Below are 20,841 nucleotides of genomic sequence, written 5' to 3'. Positions count from 1 at the left end.
CATATTAATGAGTTATATGAAGCAGGCTTTATTAAATATTTGTTGATGTTGCAAAGGGAGCAGCATGTGTGTATTAATTCAGCACTGGCTTGTCCCAGTGGATCCCTATATACACACATGCGCATACATTCACATGCTCACAGAATTACATTTTTGCTCTCTGTTTAGTCTGAGCAGATTTCTTCCATTGGAACATCACATTGCTTGGTTGACCCTCAACCATTTTACCTATGGATTTCTGTTACTCTACCTGCTCTGGATATGCATTTGACTTTGAATCTGAAATATAGCTTGTTCTCTTCCATTCCACCTTCATTTCTTTTTATGGCTTGAGGAATCTTTCAAAACGCTCAAAATTGCGGGCTGTAAAATTGCTGCCGTTTATTCGAAATCAGGCGAATAAAGCATGGTGTATGGAAGTGTTAGCCAAATTATTTCAAATCTCACTAGACATATGCTGGCCCTCATATTCAGGTCATTTTTTAAATCATGAATGCACAAAAATGTGCCTTATCTTTCAATCGTTCAACTGTTGTGGGACAGGCAGGCCCTTTGAATTACCGAATGAGTAGATAGTGTCCTGTACTAAGTATTGTTTTTACTTGTAGAATGAAATTTGAAGCATGTTGTTTAAAATTGGAAATTTCAAATCAGCGCTCTCCTTTTTACAGAAAACTCTAGTGTATTGTTCAGACACTAAAGCTTCACCTTTACGCTTGGGAAAGTTAACTTTTAGAGGATTTAACATGATGAAGCCATCTCCAAAAAGTCCGGGCTTTATATACAAAAATCAAACGCAATCTGCCATCTCTGATCAGAAGCAACAGCCATCAGAGCGAGGTTACGAAGGCTTAACAGGAAAAGCCATTAACTGCCAATCACTGCATCGATCTACAAGCCAGTCCACCACTACCATCACCACTGCCCCCCTTTTACTCGCTTGCACTCTCAAACACTCCAGCACACATACAGCGTTGCATATTGCAAGTTGTCATCAAGCTTAAAGGGCTAGTTCACCCAAAAATGAAAATTCTGTCAGTAATTACTCACCCTCATGTTGTTTCAACCCCGTAAGACATTTGTTCATCTTCGGAACGCAAATTAAGATATTTTTGATGAAATCTGAGAGCTGGATCTCTCCTGCATACTAGTCCATAGGCTTCTTAAGGGATTGAAACTTGCTGGCCTCGAAAAGTTACTAAAGACATCGTTAAAATAGTCAAACTACATTGGCTCAATCTTAACTTTATCAAGCGACAAAAACAAACAAAAATAACTACTTTATTTCAACTATTCACTTCCTTCTCTATGAGCATCTAGTCAGTTAACATAGTATGATAGCGTAGAGCTACCTAGGCTCACTATTGGCCGACGCTGGTCATGTGTGTGGTGCGTGAGACGTACAATAACAGAAGTTTACGCAGTTAAACTACTAACCTGAGTCGAGGCCCAGAGAGAAGGAAATGAATAAGTGAAATAAATAAAAAAATCGTTATTTTTTGCGCACACAAAAAGTATTCTAATCGCTTGATAAACTTATTTTTAACGATGTCTTTAATAATTTTCGAGGCCAGCAATTTTCATTCCCTTAAGAAGCCTATGGACTAGGAGTGATCCAGCTCTCAGATTTCATCAAAAATATCTTAATTTGTGCTCGAAGATTAACGAAGGTCTTACGGGGTTGGAACAACATGAGGGAATTTTCATTTTTGGGTGAACTAACCCTTTAACAAGACATAGCTGAACAGAATTTTTGAAATATCTGACTCAGAGCCCAACAATTTGTAATTCACGGTGAACTATTTCTGAAAAAAATGCTAGCCATCTCCCAAAATATGCCTTCTCCATCCAAACTTGAGTCTTTAAAACAATTTGAATTACAACACAACAAAGCCACACATTTCCCAAGAAACCAGGCACGTGATGTCTACAGCTTTGCATCAAACCAAGACCCGATGCACAGCTGCCCCCTCATCAGCACTGGTCTTTGCGTTTTTGGATCCCGACATCAGATAAAATGGGAAAACTAATAGAGTTGGCGAAGGACAAAAGGAAAAAAAAGGCGATTGATTTTTTTTCCCCTCCTTTTTCAGTAGTGTCGTTAGGATGGAGGGTCTTTAGGAGAATATTTACCTACTTCCCAGCTTAATAGAGATGCTGTATATCAGAGGGTGATCAGGAGCAGAGGTCAGGACTGGGGGGAGCAATTAAAACCTGTGCATCTGCCAGTGCTGGCCGTCCCATTGTGTGCACTGCGGGCCGAAACAGATAGGTGTGCATCTTGAGCTTTACTGGATGAGACCTCACCTTGCCTAGACCAAACCCACACTGAGATAGAGAGGCTTTCAAAAATCAGACCCACCTGTCAAGTTTTTGTGTGATCTTTTCAGATATCTTCCTCTATCTCCTGCACATCAAGATTTTCCTCTACCCTCCCCTGGAGTGCCTTTGACCTGCGCTTCATGACCAGCCAATAAAGCTGGACAGCGTAGTCATGATAGATGTGGCCTGGGGCCTGTGCTCTCTCACCCCACCGCTGTGGCGTCCTCGTCGACACATGAGCCGGGAGGAGGAGGTGGAGGGAGTCTGATGGGGTGGCGAGGAAGAATAGAAGGCCAGGGATATAAACCAGACTAGCCATTTTCTCCCATCCAGCTCATAAATATTTGCGTTGCTGATTTATAAACAAGATCAAAGTTAACTGTATCGGTTGTAGAGAAGCCTGGCTTCTCACAACACCGCCCGGCACACAACGCTTATACCTATTAGAGGTTAAGGCTATACATCAACTGACTTATTGGCAGGGTTTCAGATCAGCCCGCTCTCGCTGAAAGGCTAATGGTGCCCCTGCTGAGGCTGTATGGGGCTCTGGCCACAGCGCGAGAGACGCATGGATTAGTTTAATTCCGCGTCTTTGTGCTAATGAAACTGCGTAGCCCTGTCGAGCGACCCAGGTTGAGTGGCAGAATGCAGGTGGTGGTCAGGTTTGGAACTATGCGCCCGCGATGTTATCTATAGCCACGTTCGGAAGCAGGAGACAGCAGAGGACGGCGGACAGCTGCACGGGCTAGCTATCCAGCCAGCCAGGCGACCTACACAAAGGCCAAGGTGGGGGTAGGCAGTTAAGGGTCAGACCTAGCGTGGGACTGGTGATCCCGGTCCACATGGTAAAGCTCTGACACCTAAACATATGCTTGCGGATGCGCACACACCGCAGTCGTTGTGGACGAGGGGTGTCCAGGCCCGGGTCACTCACACATTGATAAGTGCGCAAGCTGGCAGATGCGGCCGGCTTGCGGAGGAGGGCTGTTTGTTGACCTCTGTGGGAGGGTTAGGGAACTCGGTAATGGTAGAGAAAGAAAACCATTCTCCATGGAGATCTCCTCCTTTTGTCCTAAAAATAGCTGAATAAATAGGGAATCCATCACCAGGACAGGGTGTGGCCCGGGTGCAAGCGAAGGGAGAACCACTGCTAAACAGCTTGTCTGAAGACATCTGAATATAAAACCAGGGTGAAACACAGATAGCAAGCATGACACGAGACCCCCTTTTGTAACATTCAAGTCGTTTTAAAGGATAATTCCGGTATTTAACACCTTGAGTCTATTTTGTAGTTTGTTTTGAATGAAATAGAGTGGTGGACTTAGAAATTTTGACAATGGGTCCTGTCTCGACTTTTTGACTATTTTAGAATCGCCTGTGACAGCTTTTAAACATGTCCATAAAACAACCCTTAACGTTCATTTTCAAAACTGTGCAACTCACCGAGTGGTTGGTGGTGTTCGTTGATGTTCCGAAACAAGTAGCGTAGCGAAATACCGTTTCTGTCGTGTTTTATTTGTCATTTTTTTAAATCACATTGATGTCTGCTGGAGGACTCAGTGCTCGTTGATATTACTGCGCTAGCTACCGGGAACGGAAAGGGGTCTGTTTACATTTGGTTGTAGTCTTTTCGCTCGGTTCTCCGTCTTGCCATATTCGACTGTGTCTGTGACTTTTTTTACGGTGCGCTAGACACCGTGTTCCGTACAGCGTCCTGGTTGTCGCCATCAAGTGGTCGGGAGTGTGCTAACGCTTCACACTCAAATATCGAGCGGAAGTTTATACCCGGTTGTGAGGTATCTGAATAAATAGTTCCACAATAGCAAACAACACGGATTGAAAGCATACATTGCGCCGATATATTTGTTTTTAATCATCAATGAATACCACCAACCACTCGGTGAGTTGCACAGTTTTGAAAATGAACATTAAGGGTTGTTTTATGGACATGTTTAATGGACAGCCAGTCTAACGCTGTCACAGGCGATTCTAAAAAAAAGTCAAAAAGTCGAGACAGGACCCATTGTCAAAATTTCTAAGTCCACCACTCTATTTCATTCAAAACAAACTACAAAATAGTCTCAAGGTGTTAAATGCCGGAATTATCCTTTAAAGGGTTATTTCACTTTTTTTAGAAATAGGCTCATTTTACCACTCCCTCAGAGTTAAACAGTTGAGTTTTACCGTTTTCGAATCAATTCAGCCATTTTTTTTGATATTTGGAAGAATATCAGTAACCAGACCATTTCTGGTCTCATTGACTTCCATAGTTGGAAAAAAATATATACTATGGTAGTCAAAGTGCCCAGAAAGTGATATTCCTCTAAATATCAGAAAATCAGCTGAATGGATTCGAAAACGGTAAAACTCAACTGTTTAACTCTGGGGGAGTTGTAAAATGAGCCTATTTCCAAAACAATTTCAATGTTACTTCTCTCTAGGGTAGAGAGACGTTTATCTGACATGTTTGCTTTTGCCACAACATCTTTTTTATTATTTTTTCCAATTATCCCCAAACTGCTTTCTAAAAACCTGCTGTCTTAAAAAGTCTACTATATTTCCAAACATCTGTCGGGCATCGTGATGGATATGCAGCTATATTTCTGTCTGCGTTCAGCTCCATTATATTAAAACTGCAATGTCTTTCTGGCCTGGCCAGCAGTTGTGCTCTAATCTACAGGTAGAGCACTGCGAGTTTGTTATGCACCAGCTTCAAAGATCTCCCACCGCATCAGAGAGCGGCTGCTGAACAGGCAGACGCGGCTTTGGTCTGGGAAGAGTTACTGAATTATTACTGATGCTTTGGGGGGTAACTGTCCGACCGCAGGTCTGGAGAATATTAATCATTTATTTGATTGTCCGTATGTGCTGATTAATCAATTTGAGGGAGATCTTCAGGATTAACTACCCTATTATTTCCTTGTAAGAACAGATAAGAGATAAGACTTTAAAATATCATGTACCATTTATCATGTATTTTTAGTCCTCTGCAGATGAAGGCGGGCGAAATAAAAACTGAGGTGAGATTAGGCAGAAGAGCAACAGGAAAAGAGGGGGAGGGAGAAAGAGAGAGAGAGAGAGAACGATTCTTTAGATCCAACTAGGACAGAGCACAACAGATTTAACTGCTGCACTTCACAAGAGGTGCAGGATGAGGAGTGAGAACAGCTCATGTACTTGGCTTACATAACCAGACAGAGCCTTACTTTCACAAGCAACATGTGAGGAGAAATCAGCAACAGGAAGTAGAAAACAATAGCCCTCTGCACCTGTAACCACCTGACTGAGAGAAAGGCAGCGAAAGGTGGGGGTTGACGCCAATGAGCCAGTGAACTCGGGACCTGTCATAGGTGAGTGAGTTGTACTTGCTTGTGGCTGTGCATGATCAAACAATGGCATAGTTCCTGGGCGCACCACCCATGTTCGAATCCGCCCTATAAATTCTCTATCCGCTGGCTGCTTGATGTGTTATGTCATGTGGTAATTCCTTTGATTTCGACATACCTCCGTTTGTAAATACATGAGCCTCTTAAAGAGCTGTGGTTACTTTTACAAGCATGGCGCTCCCGGCACTTTGGTGGAGAATGCAGGGAAGGGAGAAGGCGAGAGTGAGACACGGAGCTGGCTTAGAAACTGTATACACTTCTCTCGTAGCACCATTGCCAAGTGCACTTATGCCTCCAGCCGCTCATCGCGTATGCAGTTCAAAGTGAAGTGACACAGAAACTCGAGCCGGAGGAGGAATACGGACCTCTCTGTTAGCAGCGTGCTCGGGCCCAGTTCTCTACCTGTTAGCACTTTGCACGCTGTGCCGCTGTCACCCTGCATCTGCAATGCTATTTGCATGGACAGCGAGTTCAAAATCAAAACAGGGTTGGCTTTGGTGCCAACTACTGCCTTATCTCATCACTTTTAAGGACCTCTCCTCTTCCTTTGACACTAAAGTGTGTCAGAGCTTCATATTTTTGCTAGCACCTAAACTGGCTGCAAATCTTCCGCAACAAAATCACAAGGCGGTTGCTTAAAGGACAAGTTCGGTATTTTACAATTAAAGCCCTTTTTTAAGATCGTTTCTGGTTAAGATTGTTTTTTTTTAGACAGACGCTGCTGTCCCGAGAATTTTCAGTTTCTGTGGTTCCACCCCCACACCTCAACAATGGTAGCATAGGTGCACAGGAACAATCCTTCCGCGTAAAACTTTAGTTTACAAAGACGAGAAACTCACCGAGTGGTCACTGATATGCTCACACAAAAATCGCTGCAAAAAAGATGCTTTCCAACAGGTTTTATCGTAGTTATTGTACAACTCCATTGACTTGTATTGTATGTTCTGTGATGTGCGGTATTGCTCCACCGCCGGAAACGGAAATGAGGTTTTTGTAGTCTTATGCAGTCGCGGTATCGTAGGCTACACTATACGAGTGGTTTGCTTGCAATTGGCAAAGGTGCATTATCGCCACCAACTGGGCTGGAGTGTCTACAGTTTTACAACGAATGGTAAAACGCCTGTTGGAAAGCATCTTTTGCTGTGATTTTTGTGTGACAGCAGCATCTGACTAAAAAACGATCTTAACCATTCTATTTCATCAGAAACGATCTTAAAACAGGGCTTTAATTGTAAAATACCGAACTTGTCCTTTAAAGGGATACTCCACTTTTTTTTGGAAATAGGCTCATTTTACCACTCCCCCAGAGTTAAACAGTTGGGTTTTACCGTTTTCAAATACATTTTTTTATATATACATTTAGGAGAATATCAGTAACCAGACAGTTTCTGGTCTCATTGACTTCCATAGTATACATTTCTTCCTACTATGGAAGTCAATGAGACCAGAAAGTGTCTGGTTACTGATATTCTTCTAAATATCAGAAAATCGGCTGAATGGATTGTGAAAACGGTAAAACCCAACTGTTTTGAGCCTATTTCCAAAAAAACTGGAGTATCCCTTTAATGCTATCCTACAGTATATATAACTAACTTTTACATTAAGAGCAATACAAAGCTTTGCTATGCTGACGCAGTAGCAGTGCACAGAATGAAATGCCTTCAAATGGGCAGCAATGGCCGCAACCTCTTCAATGACACGATGACTGATGGCGTGAGCAAGTTATTTCGGGAATCGCATGCAGAGGTCCTTCAGAGGGCCCTGTGCAGTATTTGCACAGCCCAGCAATTATTTATTTTAGTGATAATGACCATATCTCAGCTGTTATTATGCTGGACTTGGAATGATGAGGGCTTAGGTTATCGATTCACTATTGGTTACTCTGATCAATGAGCGCTGTGTTTCTGCTTTATGGAAAGTAAAGTTGTATGTCGTCTTTCCTTTTCAAGCTAATGAGTAGGCACTGATGACGGATCCCATAAAGCGCTGCGTGTTTTCAGCACCCATGTGTATTCTGCTTAAAGAGAGAAGAGTGAGATTATGGGATGGACAGGTGAGCCTCTGCCCAAGAACTCTCTCTGGGCATAGACTAGAGGCCAGGTCTTAAAAAGTGCTTGTTTTTCAAATTCGTGTCTTGCTGAAAGTCAAAACATATCCAGATTCTGGGTTTTTTAAATTGCTAAACACCTTGATAATACAGACATCTTATACTTGTGTAAATATTGTATGTTTTCAGTGGAGTCTTAACTAGAACAGTCCTTTTATGAAGGATTGAACAACCACACCATATGGTTTGTTTCTCACAATATAGAGGCACTGTATGTTTAGGTTAATTTTCTCAAATGAATTGACAAGTACATTACAGCTCAGTGTCCTAGGCTATCGGGGTCTTTAAAGCTCTTTATGAAGTTAGTAGAAGTCAAAGCAATTGAGTAAAGGCAAACCAAGTATATCTTTAGAAACACAGAGAGAAAGCCACTAGAAATGGATAGGTGCTCAACGTTTGTTATCTCTACATTGCCCTCAGACACTCTATGCAAATAAGCTTCCCAAAGCAACCACCCCCGGCCCGCCCCCGCTTATTCATTTGCATGTTAAGAAGGTGAGAACTCTTAGGGCCTGTTGCGCCATTGTAGGCCCAACACAGCTAATAAAAGCCAGGCTCTTTAAGCTGAGCTTAAATATTTACTTTGGCACAGGGCCACGCTCAGGCCCTCTCATTACACTAGTCCTGTGGGTGAAGGTGAAGCCGGGCAGATGAGAGGGGCAGAGCCTGGCAACTCAAACATTTCCTCATCGGAGACCAGTTCAAACACTCCACGCTGCCGACTCCAGACTGCCCTTTGTGAATTTTAGAAAAGAAGAACAAGGAACAGGGGAGCATTCTTACCGCCTCATAACCTAGCCTGGAACATCAACCAATTATGTGGTAATGAAATATTCACGCAGACTAACAAGGAACGCTGGAGGTGAAAGCTAGATGATACAAACCTGAGGAGTTAATACCGTGGGGTGTCCTTTTCATCACGTGTATGACTTTTTTTAGGTGAAGGTCTTGGGTTGGATTCGCTAATTTTTGGGTTATTGGTGAATGTTTGCCTTCAATTACCTCAGATGTTGATGATTATTATTCAGGATCCTTCCCTACTTTTAGTTTTGCCCTGAGTCCTATGAAGCATTTGATACCTGTCCCAGAAGAATGTGGACAAAACTACAACATGCACTGTAAAAATGAATTTGCTTTATCTAATCAATAGAATTGGGGCAACAGATTACAAGCAATATTACTAATTAAATTTAACAAATTAGAATTGAGTAATAATTAATTAAGTTTACACAAAAAAATTTACAAAAATATCTCCCCAGATAGCGAACTGACATTGAATCAACGTGGAAACAACGTCTCTCATGACATTGAAACAACGTTGATTTTGCTCATCGAATTAACGTTGAACCAACGTCAGACGCGGCCTTCTTCAAAGCTAAATGAAAATCGAAAATTGGTTTGCTTTCATAACGTTGAAACAACGCGTTGATTTCAAGTTGATTTTCCGTTAGTTTTGAAAGAATGACGCGTCTGACGTTGGTTCAACGTTAATTCGATGAGCAAAACAATGTCAGATCAACGTTGTTTCGATGTCATATTTCCACGTTGATTCAATGTCAGTTTGCTATCTGGGTCACTAACAGACAGACGTCAAAGATTAATTAAGCACTCATTATTTTTTATTCCCAACATTGAAGACACCTGATGTCAACAAGCAGAATCCCTGAAGGAGAAAACCGGGATTTTAAAACAAACCGATCACCATAATGGTGACTTAAATTTATGTTTTTTCTTTTTTGGTTGTTGTAAGTTTTACTCATTTTAAATGGTTAACTTTTAGGCAATTAGGGAATTTTTTACTTGCTTGTAATCTGTTGCCACATATTCATTTTTACAGTGTGACTCATTTGGTATCTCCAACAGTGTTTTCTATTATGTATTTGACTTTGGGAGATTGATGCAGTGCTTTCTTTTGCAAGTATGTTTTTCTCACTAATCATTCTGTTCTTGCAAGAACACCAGAACAAGTCATGTGTTTTAAGCTAATATAACAAATAAGACATCATTGAACGGTCTAAGTACCTCTGAATGTCTCTCGATTGATCGTGTCTGTCTCCTGTCTGCATGCCCTGAGACATACACAGAATTCTTTCACTGTCCTTTCCCAATAATTATCAACATTGTCTCGTACCAAAATGGGGGTAGGAGGATCTCTACAGGTCCCAAACTGCCCTCCTAAATTTCCAGATGGCACCAGGCGGCCGCAGATGTCTAGGGACAGTTGGAACAGCTGTGCGTGTTGCCCCTAGAGCTCCACACAGCTGTCGCCTCCTGCAGGCAGAGTTATTGTACTACGGGGCTGGATGCGGCTTGGCGCTACAGGGCTTGCGTTCATAAAAACAATGGGAGGCTAAGCTGTTAATTAGCTCTTCATGGTGGAAGGCGACGTCTAGCGATTAATAGAGTTTTGCAACCCTTTATTTTACCCAACCCTGGATTAAACTTAATTTCCTGCATGATCTCAAAGTCTCTTAATGTAAAATGTGGCTCAGCTACAAGTAACGTGTTTATTTTGAAGAAGGCATTGCCACTGCCATAGTATCTCTGATCTGGGTATTGATATCTCCACTGCCCTGAGTTCCCATTGGCAATAGAGTTCCCTTGCTCGCACAATGAATTATGTGGACACATTGATCAGCTGATTGAGAACCATTGTTTGGAAATGCAGGGGCATTACTGGAGGAAGGATTACCCCATGCTTGTTTTGCACCGGTGGATGCGAGAGGGTATTATTTAACTGCTTGTCACTACACCCTCCCTCTAACCGCTATTGCTTTTTACTCAAAGACACAAAGAAACATACACAAACGAGCGTACGCATAATCAACACAAGCCAAATGACTGCAGGCATTGATTGCCTTCTTTCTACAATTATGTTCCTATTGTTTACTTTCTAGCTGCTTATTTATTCCAAAGGAATTCAATAATTATTGCTTTATTTACTGTTAAAGTGCACCGGGGTGGTATAAGCTGCTGGAGAGGATTGTTTTTTTAAGGCCCCCATCTCTCTGTTTTTCACCCTTATTTTCCCACATTGCACATTTACAGTAGTCCATTCAAATCTATGACAGAGACCTGAATCACATATTCAGCACATCCATTGTTTAAATCGTTGTATCACATCTGAAACATGACTTATTATAACTTGGTAAAGTTTAGTAAAGATAAATCACAAACAAGATCACTTTAATGTATTACCTAGACAGAGACTTCTCCTCAGTCAATGTGCGAACAATGAAATTGAGCTCAGATTGGACAAGATAGCAAAGTCTTTCATTTGAGAGCCAAATGGGATTTCAATTAAAATCTTCAAAGATCTCAATTTCTCTCAAAACTCGCCATCTACATTCACTTATTTCATTTAAAATCTAAACATCTGAGCTATAAAATGTTCCTCTGGGAAGTGATAGAATGGCTATTGCAGGAGAACAGTGAGGAGAGATGTGCAGGAAGTGGCAGGTATGCAGTTAAGGGGTGGGTACGTGCTGTCTCTCCAGCCACAGCAGAGCGTCTGGGCATGTCGCTGCTCGCAGTGGCTAATTTGAACCAGCCGCTGAACTTGGCATCCAGTGCAGCTTCTGTGCTCGCGGTTCTGCTACTCCTTAAACTACTGCTGCTAAGTGAGAAACGAGATAGAAAAATGGTGAAGTGAAGGAGGTAGGACAGACTTATTCACAGCATGCTAAATGTTAAAACACTGTACCTCCTGTAATGAAGATGAACTTTGACTTCTATTGTGTCTGTATAAAGCTCTTTAATTGCTACAGCCCGAATCCCTGCCCATGATATGGGGGACAATGATATTATATTGTATCTTGCCTGTTTTCCCAAACTTTTAAGGTTAAATGACTAGTGAGTGATGCTAAAAGCATTTTCAGTTTATCTCTAGCCTACTGTACGTATCACAGCAGTTTGGAAATGAAGTGGTGTCAATGTTAAAGGACTAGTTCACTTTAAACAAAAACTTTTGCTGATAATTTACTCACCCCCATGTCATCCAATATGTCCATGTCTTTCTTTCTTCAGTCGGAAAGAAATTAAGGTTTTTGATGAACACATTCCAGGATTTTTCTCCATATAATGGACTTCAATGGGTACCAGACGGTTTAAGGTCCAAAAGACACTTTTAGTGCAAACTGCAAACTGTTCAAAGGGCTTTAAACGATTCCAGACAATGAATCGATCGGTCATTTTTAAAAAATAAATTCAAAAGTTTACGTTTTATAAGCACACATGCTCGCCTTGCTCGACTCTCCTGTTCGAACTCATTCATCAAAATGAACGAATCTTTTTTTGAGTCAATTCGTTCATTTAGTTTGTTGAATGAACCAAATGACTCGTTCATTTTCAGGAGAGTCACGAACGCGCATCACAGAACAGAGCAAGGCGAGCATTTGTGCTTATAAAACTTAAACTTTGTTATTTATTTATTAAATGAGCGATCGTTTGTCTTGATATGACCCTTATTCATCGTCTGGAATCATTTAAAGCTCTTTGAACAGTTTGCACTGAAACTATCTGGTACCGTCTGGTACCCAGTAAAGTGCATTATATGGAGAAAAATCCTGGCATGTTTTCATCAAAAACCTTAATTTATTTTCGATTGTAGACATCTTGGATGACATTGGGGTGAGTAAATTATCAGCATTTTTTTTTTTTTAAGTGAACTACTCCTTTAATGCTCTATCTTGTGTGAAAATAACTTTCCACCTACACAAAACCTAACCGATAGTGTTAACAATGGCAAACAATAGATACAAATGCATTTGCTGAAGCAATCATGCCATTTTAGCTTACTTCTAACAAGTTTTTCTAATCGATAATCTGCCACTGTAATCACAATTTGTTAGGATGCCTGTGTTTTACACTCAATAGTGTCAATTTCAACTGAAAAAATTGTAATTTTGTTAGATCTACAACTTTTCGGGACAGTTTTGCCACTAAAGTACAGCTAAGTAAACCTACCCAAACACACACACGGAGTGAGATGTGAGAAAGGGTGCAGCTTCCCGTCTCATCTCTGCCTGGGTTTTTCTGCCCATTAGGCAAATCCCTTTGTCTCATCTCAGGATGCAGAGCAGTGATCTCATTGGCTATTATTTAACCAATGACATCATTAGGCTGGTTACAAAGGTGTCAGTGCACTTGACTGTATCCATCAAAATGACATATGACTGAAACCAGTTTAGTGTGTTGCCCTTAAGTCACTGGTGTGACCCCACATCATCATGATATCAGTGGATATATAACCTAGCATGAAGTTTTGTGGCCAGTGTTTAAGTATTTTGGTTAGTCCAGTTTCTGTTAGCCTCAGACGGTATGTGCGTGTCAGGTTTAGCCTGCGTTGTCCAAATGTCCCTACAAGTATAGTAAAAACCAAAAATGGCCTCCATTGTGGGGACCAACCCCCACATTTCTCTATGAGGAAAAATTTTGTTTATAAACGTATCTTAATGAAAATTGTGCTGAGGGGTTTGGATACGGTTAGAAAATGTCATTAGCTCAGTATTAAAACAACAGAAGTCAATGGAACATCTCCACCACGATAGAAACGCAGACGTATGTGTGTGTGAGCGAGTTTGAGTGGAAATCACCAGGCCTAAGTGCCGAGAATCATTGGGATAATTACAAAGCAATACACATTCAGACACTCTCTGGCTCACTCACAGTGGGAATTCGTCAGCTCTGGGAGAAATTGATAGCTATTTAGCCACTGGATAGTCATCTGTTTTAATGCATTAATTTTGTATTAAGAGCACCGCCAAATTTAATAGTAGAAATCAGGGTTGGATCAAAACGGGGTCTCTCTCCCTCTCTCTGTGTGTGTGCGTGCGCACCATATGCGACATTTGTGTATGGCTTTAGGCCAGAAAAAAAAATACACAATTGCATAGGTGAATGCTTGGCCAATACATGTCAATAACGTTTAACAAACCACAGTTACTCAAGGGAACAATAGTTACCTTTAAAAGTCTATTATATTAAACCAGTTATGTTACTATTCAGGTTGCCAGTTATAAAGAGGGGAACAGTTTTAACTTATTCCAAATAACAAGCTTGCAATTCAAATTGAAAAAGAAAACAGGCTGTAGTGTTAAACTCATCAACAAAATGACTTTATATCAGGGCTGTGCAAAAATTAATTGCGATTAATCGCATCCAAAATAAAAGTCTGTGTTTACATAATATATTTATGTGTGCTGTATATAATTATATACAAACACACACATGCATGTATATATTAAAGAAAATGTGTTATTCATATATAAAATATTTATATTTATATAATATAGATTATGTATTTATATATATATATATATACAGAATTTAAGCGCAAATAATTCTTAAATATATGCATGCTTGCATAGGTATTTATATATACAAAATAATTATATACAGCACACACAAATATATTATGTAAACACAGACTTTTATTTTGGATGCGATTAATCGCAATTAATTTTTGCACAGCCCTACTTTATATATATATATATATATATATATATATATATATATATATATATATATATATAATAAATATACACACATGCATGTATATATTTAAGAAAATGTGTTATTCATATATAAAATATATATATTTGTATATAATATAGATGTATTTATATATAATATAGATTATGTGTATATATATATATATATGCATACATGTGTATTTATATATACAAAATAATTATACACAGCACACACTCATATATTATGTAAACACAAACTTTTATTTTGTATGCGATTAATCGCAATTAATATTTGCACAGCTCTAATATAAATATATAATAAAAGTAGTAGATAAAATCATGAAAATCAAAAATAGAGGTTTAGTTGAGGTCGTAACCATTTTTATTTATTTGTTTTGTTGACTAAAATTAGACAAAAAAATAAAAGAAAACGTTGACTAAAAGAAAACTGTGTGTAGAAAATAGATCTCTTGCAGCAACACTGAGAATCCCACATGGACCTGCGTAGTGTTATGAATAACTTGAATAGCTAGAAGCATCTGTGCCCGTGTACTTGAGTTGCTTTACCACCATTCCGCTGTGGGCCTGGCATTTGTGGAGGTTTTCACAGAGTATATGCTGAGTGCCTGCCCTGTATTCGGCTCTCTGGCAGTTAAAGTGGCGATGGGTGTGAAAGGTGTGTGTTTTTTCAGCCCACATAAGTGGATGCTTCTGTAGATCCATGCACAGGAGCAGGTAGGTGTTGAAAGTGATAGCTGTACGTGATGGGAGCAAAACAGGCAGAGATGCAGTGTTGAGTTGCGGCGGGGTGGACGAGGTGAGTCGCCCTTGCTTTTCCTCACCTACACGAGTACAGGGGACGTATTCATCCTTACTTGGGTCGTTATGTGTGTGTGAGAGAGAGAGAGTAATCAAAACTCATGTCCTGTAAAGATGGGCCGCTCTTGCCTTGCTGCACACATGTGCACTCTCTTTCTCTTTCACACACACACATTTACTCCCTCCAGCCCACTCAGGTTTCGCTCCACTGCACTTCCCCACAGCTCATGTGCTCTCCTGTAAGTCTGCCATTAACTTCCAGCCAATTAAATGAATTTTGAGTAGTAATGTAAGCCATCCTGACTCTGTGGCCTTCTCTGGCTCCAGGGGCCTGTATGCGGCTGTTCTGGGGCCCCTGCGGAGGGGAGACTTCTCAACAGCACCCTGACCAGCCCCTCCCTGCTCGGGGAACATGACTTTTTCATTAAGCCGCTGAATTCCTGCACTTCAGTTGGAGGTGATTTATCAGCATGGAGCTTCATCTCAGGATCATAGGAAACAGACATGCTGCACATAAGCGCTCTCTCATGCGTTATTGTGTTTCACGCTCAGACCCAGGGGTGTGCGTTGGGTGGGAGATTAGGTGTAGAGATCATCTCAGGGATCCCTTGTGTGAATGTTTCAGATGGAATCACGTAGATATATCTGTTTGTGAGGGAGAGACGTAGGTCTGTTCGGCCCTCTGGTGTCAGACCTGGAGAGCAATATATTTATCTCTGCTATTTGGAAATTCAGGAAAATGATATCTTATGTTGAGTCGGAGAGTCATAAACCTTCTAATAAACAGTACCTTTGAATATCATTTTTGTGATACCGTGTTATTCTTTGAAGTAAATGCGGTAGCTGTAAAAAAAAAACGGTAATGAGACCATCACTGTATAGACATAATGACTTTTGCGTAAACATACACGCCACTTTCGAGTCAAGTGGCGTGTTATCTATACGCATTTTGAGCTGTCCGCATTAAATGTCAGAGTGATCCCGCGTGTATGTAGACGCCGTTAAATATCCAAGCGAAACGAAGCAAAATGTTGATCTCCATCTGAGGAGCGATATTTTTTTTCCTTGGATGGGAGGGGAAGACTCATAAATGCTATTAAAGGAGAACTCCGGCGCAAAATAAACCTTTGGTCTACTAAAACATCGGTACCTAGTCAACCGTTCTCTAATCGAATGTAAAGAGTTTTATCTCTAAAAACTGTTTAGCGTATAATGCTAGTAATGGGGACATTTACAACGTAAAAATAAATCGCTAGTTTATACCAATAACAAGGCTCAAAATAGCCCCACACTAACACAGTAACATAATGAGGGTCCATAAATGAGAACTTGTGTAAGTGTACAGAGCGTTTAATAAGAAGATACTTTATAAAGACAGTACACTTTGTGTATACAAACAGGAGCCACCTTGGGAAAACAGTCACAACAAGTCAAACCACGAACGTCTGAACTGTACGAAGTTCAGCGAACTTTTGAACTGTATGAACGGCGTTCGGGGATCGACTTATCGAGACTATTTTCTACAATGGCTCCATTCTGTATAAACAAAGTGAACTGTCTTTATAAAGTATCTTCTTATTAAACGGTCTGTACAATAGTGTTAGTGTGGGGCTATTTTGAGCCTTTATAGTGGTATAAACTAGCGATTTCTTTTTACTTTTTTTGTAAATTCCCCCAGTACTAGCGTTATACGCAAGATAAAACTCTTTACATTCGATTATCTTGAAAACAAATCTCAGAGAACGATTGACTAGGTACCGATGTTTTCGCGCCGGAGTTCTCCTTTAACCCCAGTGACGGGGTTGGGGTCGGTCATATATTTATATGTACAGTAATGTAACGTTAAGTCAACTGCGTTCATAAACACGCTGAAAAGCGATTATGATTTGATAGAAAAAAATGGAAACACGAATTGGCGCCATTTCATGATATCAGTCTGCATGTTGGCTAATATACGTAGAGTGGCAGTGATATATTGCTCTTCTCTGTGATGAACCAGTTCCAGTACCAAGTTCACCCGTGTAAATCCTGACCCTTTTTATGGCCCCTGTAAAACTCCCCACATTTTTTTTTTTAAAGATCTTTGAAGTTTAGTTCAGGTGTCATCTTTTTTGCCGCACAAAGTAAAGATGTGCATTTCAGTTCATATATTCTCCTCCTCGCTTGCGAGGAAAGAAAAAAACGTGCAATCTCGTAGCACACAACGGATTGATTTGGTGTTTTATACAAGCAAATCCGTGAAGGATCAGTGTACCTGATCTGATGTGCTGCATATGTGTTGGGGGGGGGGGGGGGAGGCTGAGAAGCACAGCTCAAGTAAAGCCCAAAACATCCAGCAGCACCTACTCAATGACATCATACCCCCACTTCAAACAGAAAAGGGAGTGAAGGAGAGCGAGAGAGAGCGTGAGGAGAAAGACAGAGCCTTTTACGATCACCTAATAACTCCATTACATGGAGCTGAGGGGCACACACGAAAAAGCAAAAACCCATTCCTGGAAGTCAGTGGCCCTAATGCACATCTTAGGTATACCAGGGGTGACATATGATACCAGCACCACAATTGCTTTAAAAAAAAAAACAACCCAACCTTATAGCAATGTTACCCGAAAATTAAATATCACCAAAGAAGGAGAACATTTCAGGGAAGATAATATTTTTCCTCTCTCACTGTTGTCAACACCTGATGTGGCCTTAATTGGGTTAAAAATCTAATGTTACTCTGGCTTTTGTGCATCCAAAGCCGACGGAAAAGCATCTCATCTCTGCGCTGCAGGGCAAAGCCAACTCAGCCGCGTCTTAATGAATCAATTTGTTTTCCCCGACCTTTGTCAGGGTTTGGGGGTGGTCTGTGCAGGAGATTAAGAGCTTCTCCACAAGAGAGAAAATACATGTTTTTTTTGTTTTTTTCCAGGGAGATATTTTTTACAGATTTGCATCATCTCATTCGTGGTGCAATTTAGTTGCTTTTTCATGACTCGCACAACAGAAGGAAGGTAAACAAGGAATACAAGGTAAAGAGACGAAGGGAGTGTTATGAGCCCAACACACATCACCCCTTTATTGCTCAGTGTGCGATAAAGCTAGCGGCTAGGCCATGGTTCCATTCAAATTATTATTGAGTATTAAAGTTGCCAATGACCTTCGAGTTGTAGCGTGTGCTGTTCCTGAACACACAATGGCTATTTGTTTCTCCCGTTTTACACGGAGGGTGGAGAGTACGTGTATGTATAGCCTGCCATTTATAAACTGCAATGAATCTTTCGCTCTACGTACACAAACACAATTCACCAAATAGATGACGGCCATGAAGAATGAATTGCAATTTATTAACATTGACACAGTGTACACAAAAGTTATCACAATCGTATCTTGAAAGAAGACATGAATCAAGGTTAGGCAAGTGCTTTCAACACATGCACATGTGCTAACTATGGTCTAGCATTCAGATTTATAGGCTCGCAACGTTGGTCTTATCTCATCGATTAGATGTGTTGCGTTCAATGAACACAGACTCGACTTGGGGATGTTTTTACCGATGGGTGTGCGGTGTGGTTGGCTTGTTTTGGGTTTGTGGATCATAGCACATATCTCTGGTCCTCCCCAAGGATCCCCTCTTCTGGAGCACCACACCACCACCGCCCCTCTCAAAGAAGCAGGATTTGACTCACTGGTGATCAATATTTAGCATCCCATGCGTGAAACAGGCAGATGTTTGGAGTTTCCTTTTCAGAGACGAAAGACTTCTCTTGAGTGTACGGGATCAATGCACTTTTCTCAGTGTGTCCCTGCTCTTCCTCTTCCTCTCGTCTAGCTCACCAACCCAGAGGATGCCAACTCCGTCTTGTTAGCACACTGAGACCAACTTAGCGTTGATGAATGACGTTGACTTTGTGTTAAACAACAGAGTCCTGATTGGCAATTGATTTGTTCATTTGTAAATGGGATTAGGCATCCCGTTTGTTAAAAAGCCCATGCTAACTCTCTCGTTCTCTCTCTCCGCAGCATTTGCAGCAGCACGAGAACGCCGTGGAGGGCGAGTCGTGCTACTACCACTGTGTCCTGTGTAACTACTCCACCAAGGCTAAGTTGAACCTCATCCAACACGTCCGGTCCATGAAGCACCAGCGCAGCGAGAGCCTGCGGAAGCTGCAACGCTTGCAGAAGGGACTGCCCGAGGAAGAGGAGGAGTTGAGTGCCATCTTCACCATTCGCAAGTGTCCGTCTGCCGACACGGGTAAGTGAATACAAGCTTCTATGCTCACCTGATACGCATGGGGATGGACCCGTCTTTAGTTGTTGTGGCGTTCTTCCCCTCTTTTGAAACTGCATTCATAATTCAGACTGTCAATAGATAGAAATTGCATTATAAATAGACTACAATGGCTTCAGAGCAGCTTTAATGCCAGCGTCTTTACCTGATTTTTGAGACCTGGTCACACGGCATAAACACTAGAGTCATTGAGATGCTTCTAAGGCCGTGTGTCCACCAAAGCGTTTTTCCACGCGCCTGGCGTATGTTTTCAATTGTTTTCAATGGGAGCGCCGCGTTTTTCAAACGCCATGAGGCGCTGAGCGTTTTTTTCACGCTGAAGCGCCCGGCGTTTTTACTGGTCGCTGGGAGTTGAAAATTGTTCAACTTTGGATAAAACGCAGCGCTCACCACTGTCACATTTTACCCAGCCGTCCAATCACAGTGGAGGTGGGGGCGGGACTAAACCCCACCGACCAACTGTCACGACATTCAAACCGCTGCATATATTCTGTATCATGGCAACGAAACGTCTCAACAGAAAAAAACGCTGCGCAGCCAAAACGCTCTCAAGCGCCCAAAGCACGAAAAACGCTCTTCAACATCTTCAGTCCCTATGACATCACTGCTGTGCTCCATTGATGACTGATAAGGCGAGAGGATATCCTAAGGACAGCGGCGATCTGGCGCAGCATGTTCATTAATACGAGTGCGGCATTAAACAAACAATCGTAGATGCCATTAAGCTCCGAACGGCGAGGGGAGGGAGTGCTAAAAACAAAGGCCTTCGTCAGGCCATATGTTAGTTAGCCATTAAGACGACAGAGCTGCAGTCAATTAACACACTGTTTCAGCATGGATTTGGTTTTCTAATCATTTTGACTCTCGTGCCCTGACAAAAGACTTCCATTGTGCGTCGCTCCCCTCCCTCCCGCGAGCCAGGCGGCCCGACTGGCTCTTAGCGTTGTGCCGTGGGGGAGAGAGAGAGAGACTAAAGGGGGGGGGGGGGTTGGCCTCTAAAGACGCTTTGTTCCAAGGAGGCAGGGATAATGAAGCCAGCGGCCGGGAAATTGCGCAAAAGGCAGTCACAGATCTGAGGAGAATCATTAGAGAACATATTTAGCCGAGCAATTAAGGACAATTAAGCTTTCTGCTCGCTGCACTCCAAATATGTTAATGACTATAGTACAGTGGACAAGTGAACATGCAAAGGCAATGGGAAGGCCCACTTAGGTTAAAAGGGTGGGGGTGCTGGAGATTTAGAGTGTGTTTCTGGGTAGGTGGAGGTAAAGAGTTCACAAACAAGTCTGGTTTTCTCTCTCTCTCCCTCTTTTTTTGGGTTGATGTGGCATTTATTTATATATTTTCTTGGCTAACCTTTGATGTGCGTTAATGGATTCCCTTGTTTGTGAGTCTGGTTGGAGGTTAGGTAATGACTCCTGCAGTAGGGATGTGTGGGCAGAAAAGCATGCAGTCGCTACA

The 20,841-nt window shown here is 41.5% G+C and overlaps 1 protein-coding gene across 7 annotated transcripts in view; it reads left to right on the top strand.

Annotated features, from left to right (window-relative positions):
• zfhx3b (zinc finger homeobox 3b) overlaps window positions 1–20,841 on the top strand; it is a 280,084-nt gene that overhangs the window by 184,057 nt on the left and 75,186 nt on the right. For all 7 annotated transcript variants that reach the window (XM_089119634.1, XM_039669717.2, XM_089119798.1 and 4 more), the window contains one exon: window positions 19,113–19,344. In XM_089119634.1, the coding sequence (XP_088975760.1) occupies window positions 19,113–19,344 (232 nt within the window). The remainder of the gene's footprint in view (window positions 1–19,112; window positions 19,345–20,841) is intronic.

This window comes from Pimephales promelas, chromosome 1 (genome assembly GCF_988280905.1).
Source record: "Pimephales promelas chromosome 1, fPimPro1.hap1.1, whole genome shotgun sequence".
NCBI classification, from domain to species: Eukaryota; Metazoa; Chordata; class Actinopteri; order Cypriniformes; family Leuciscidae; genus Pimephales; species Pimephales promelas.
Note: the sequence above shows the minus strand (reverse complement) of the source record. Positions and strands in the feature narration are given on the sequence as shown.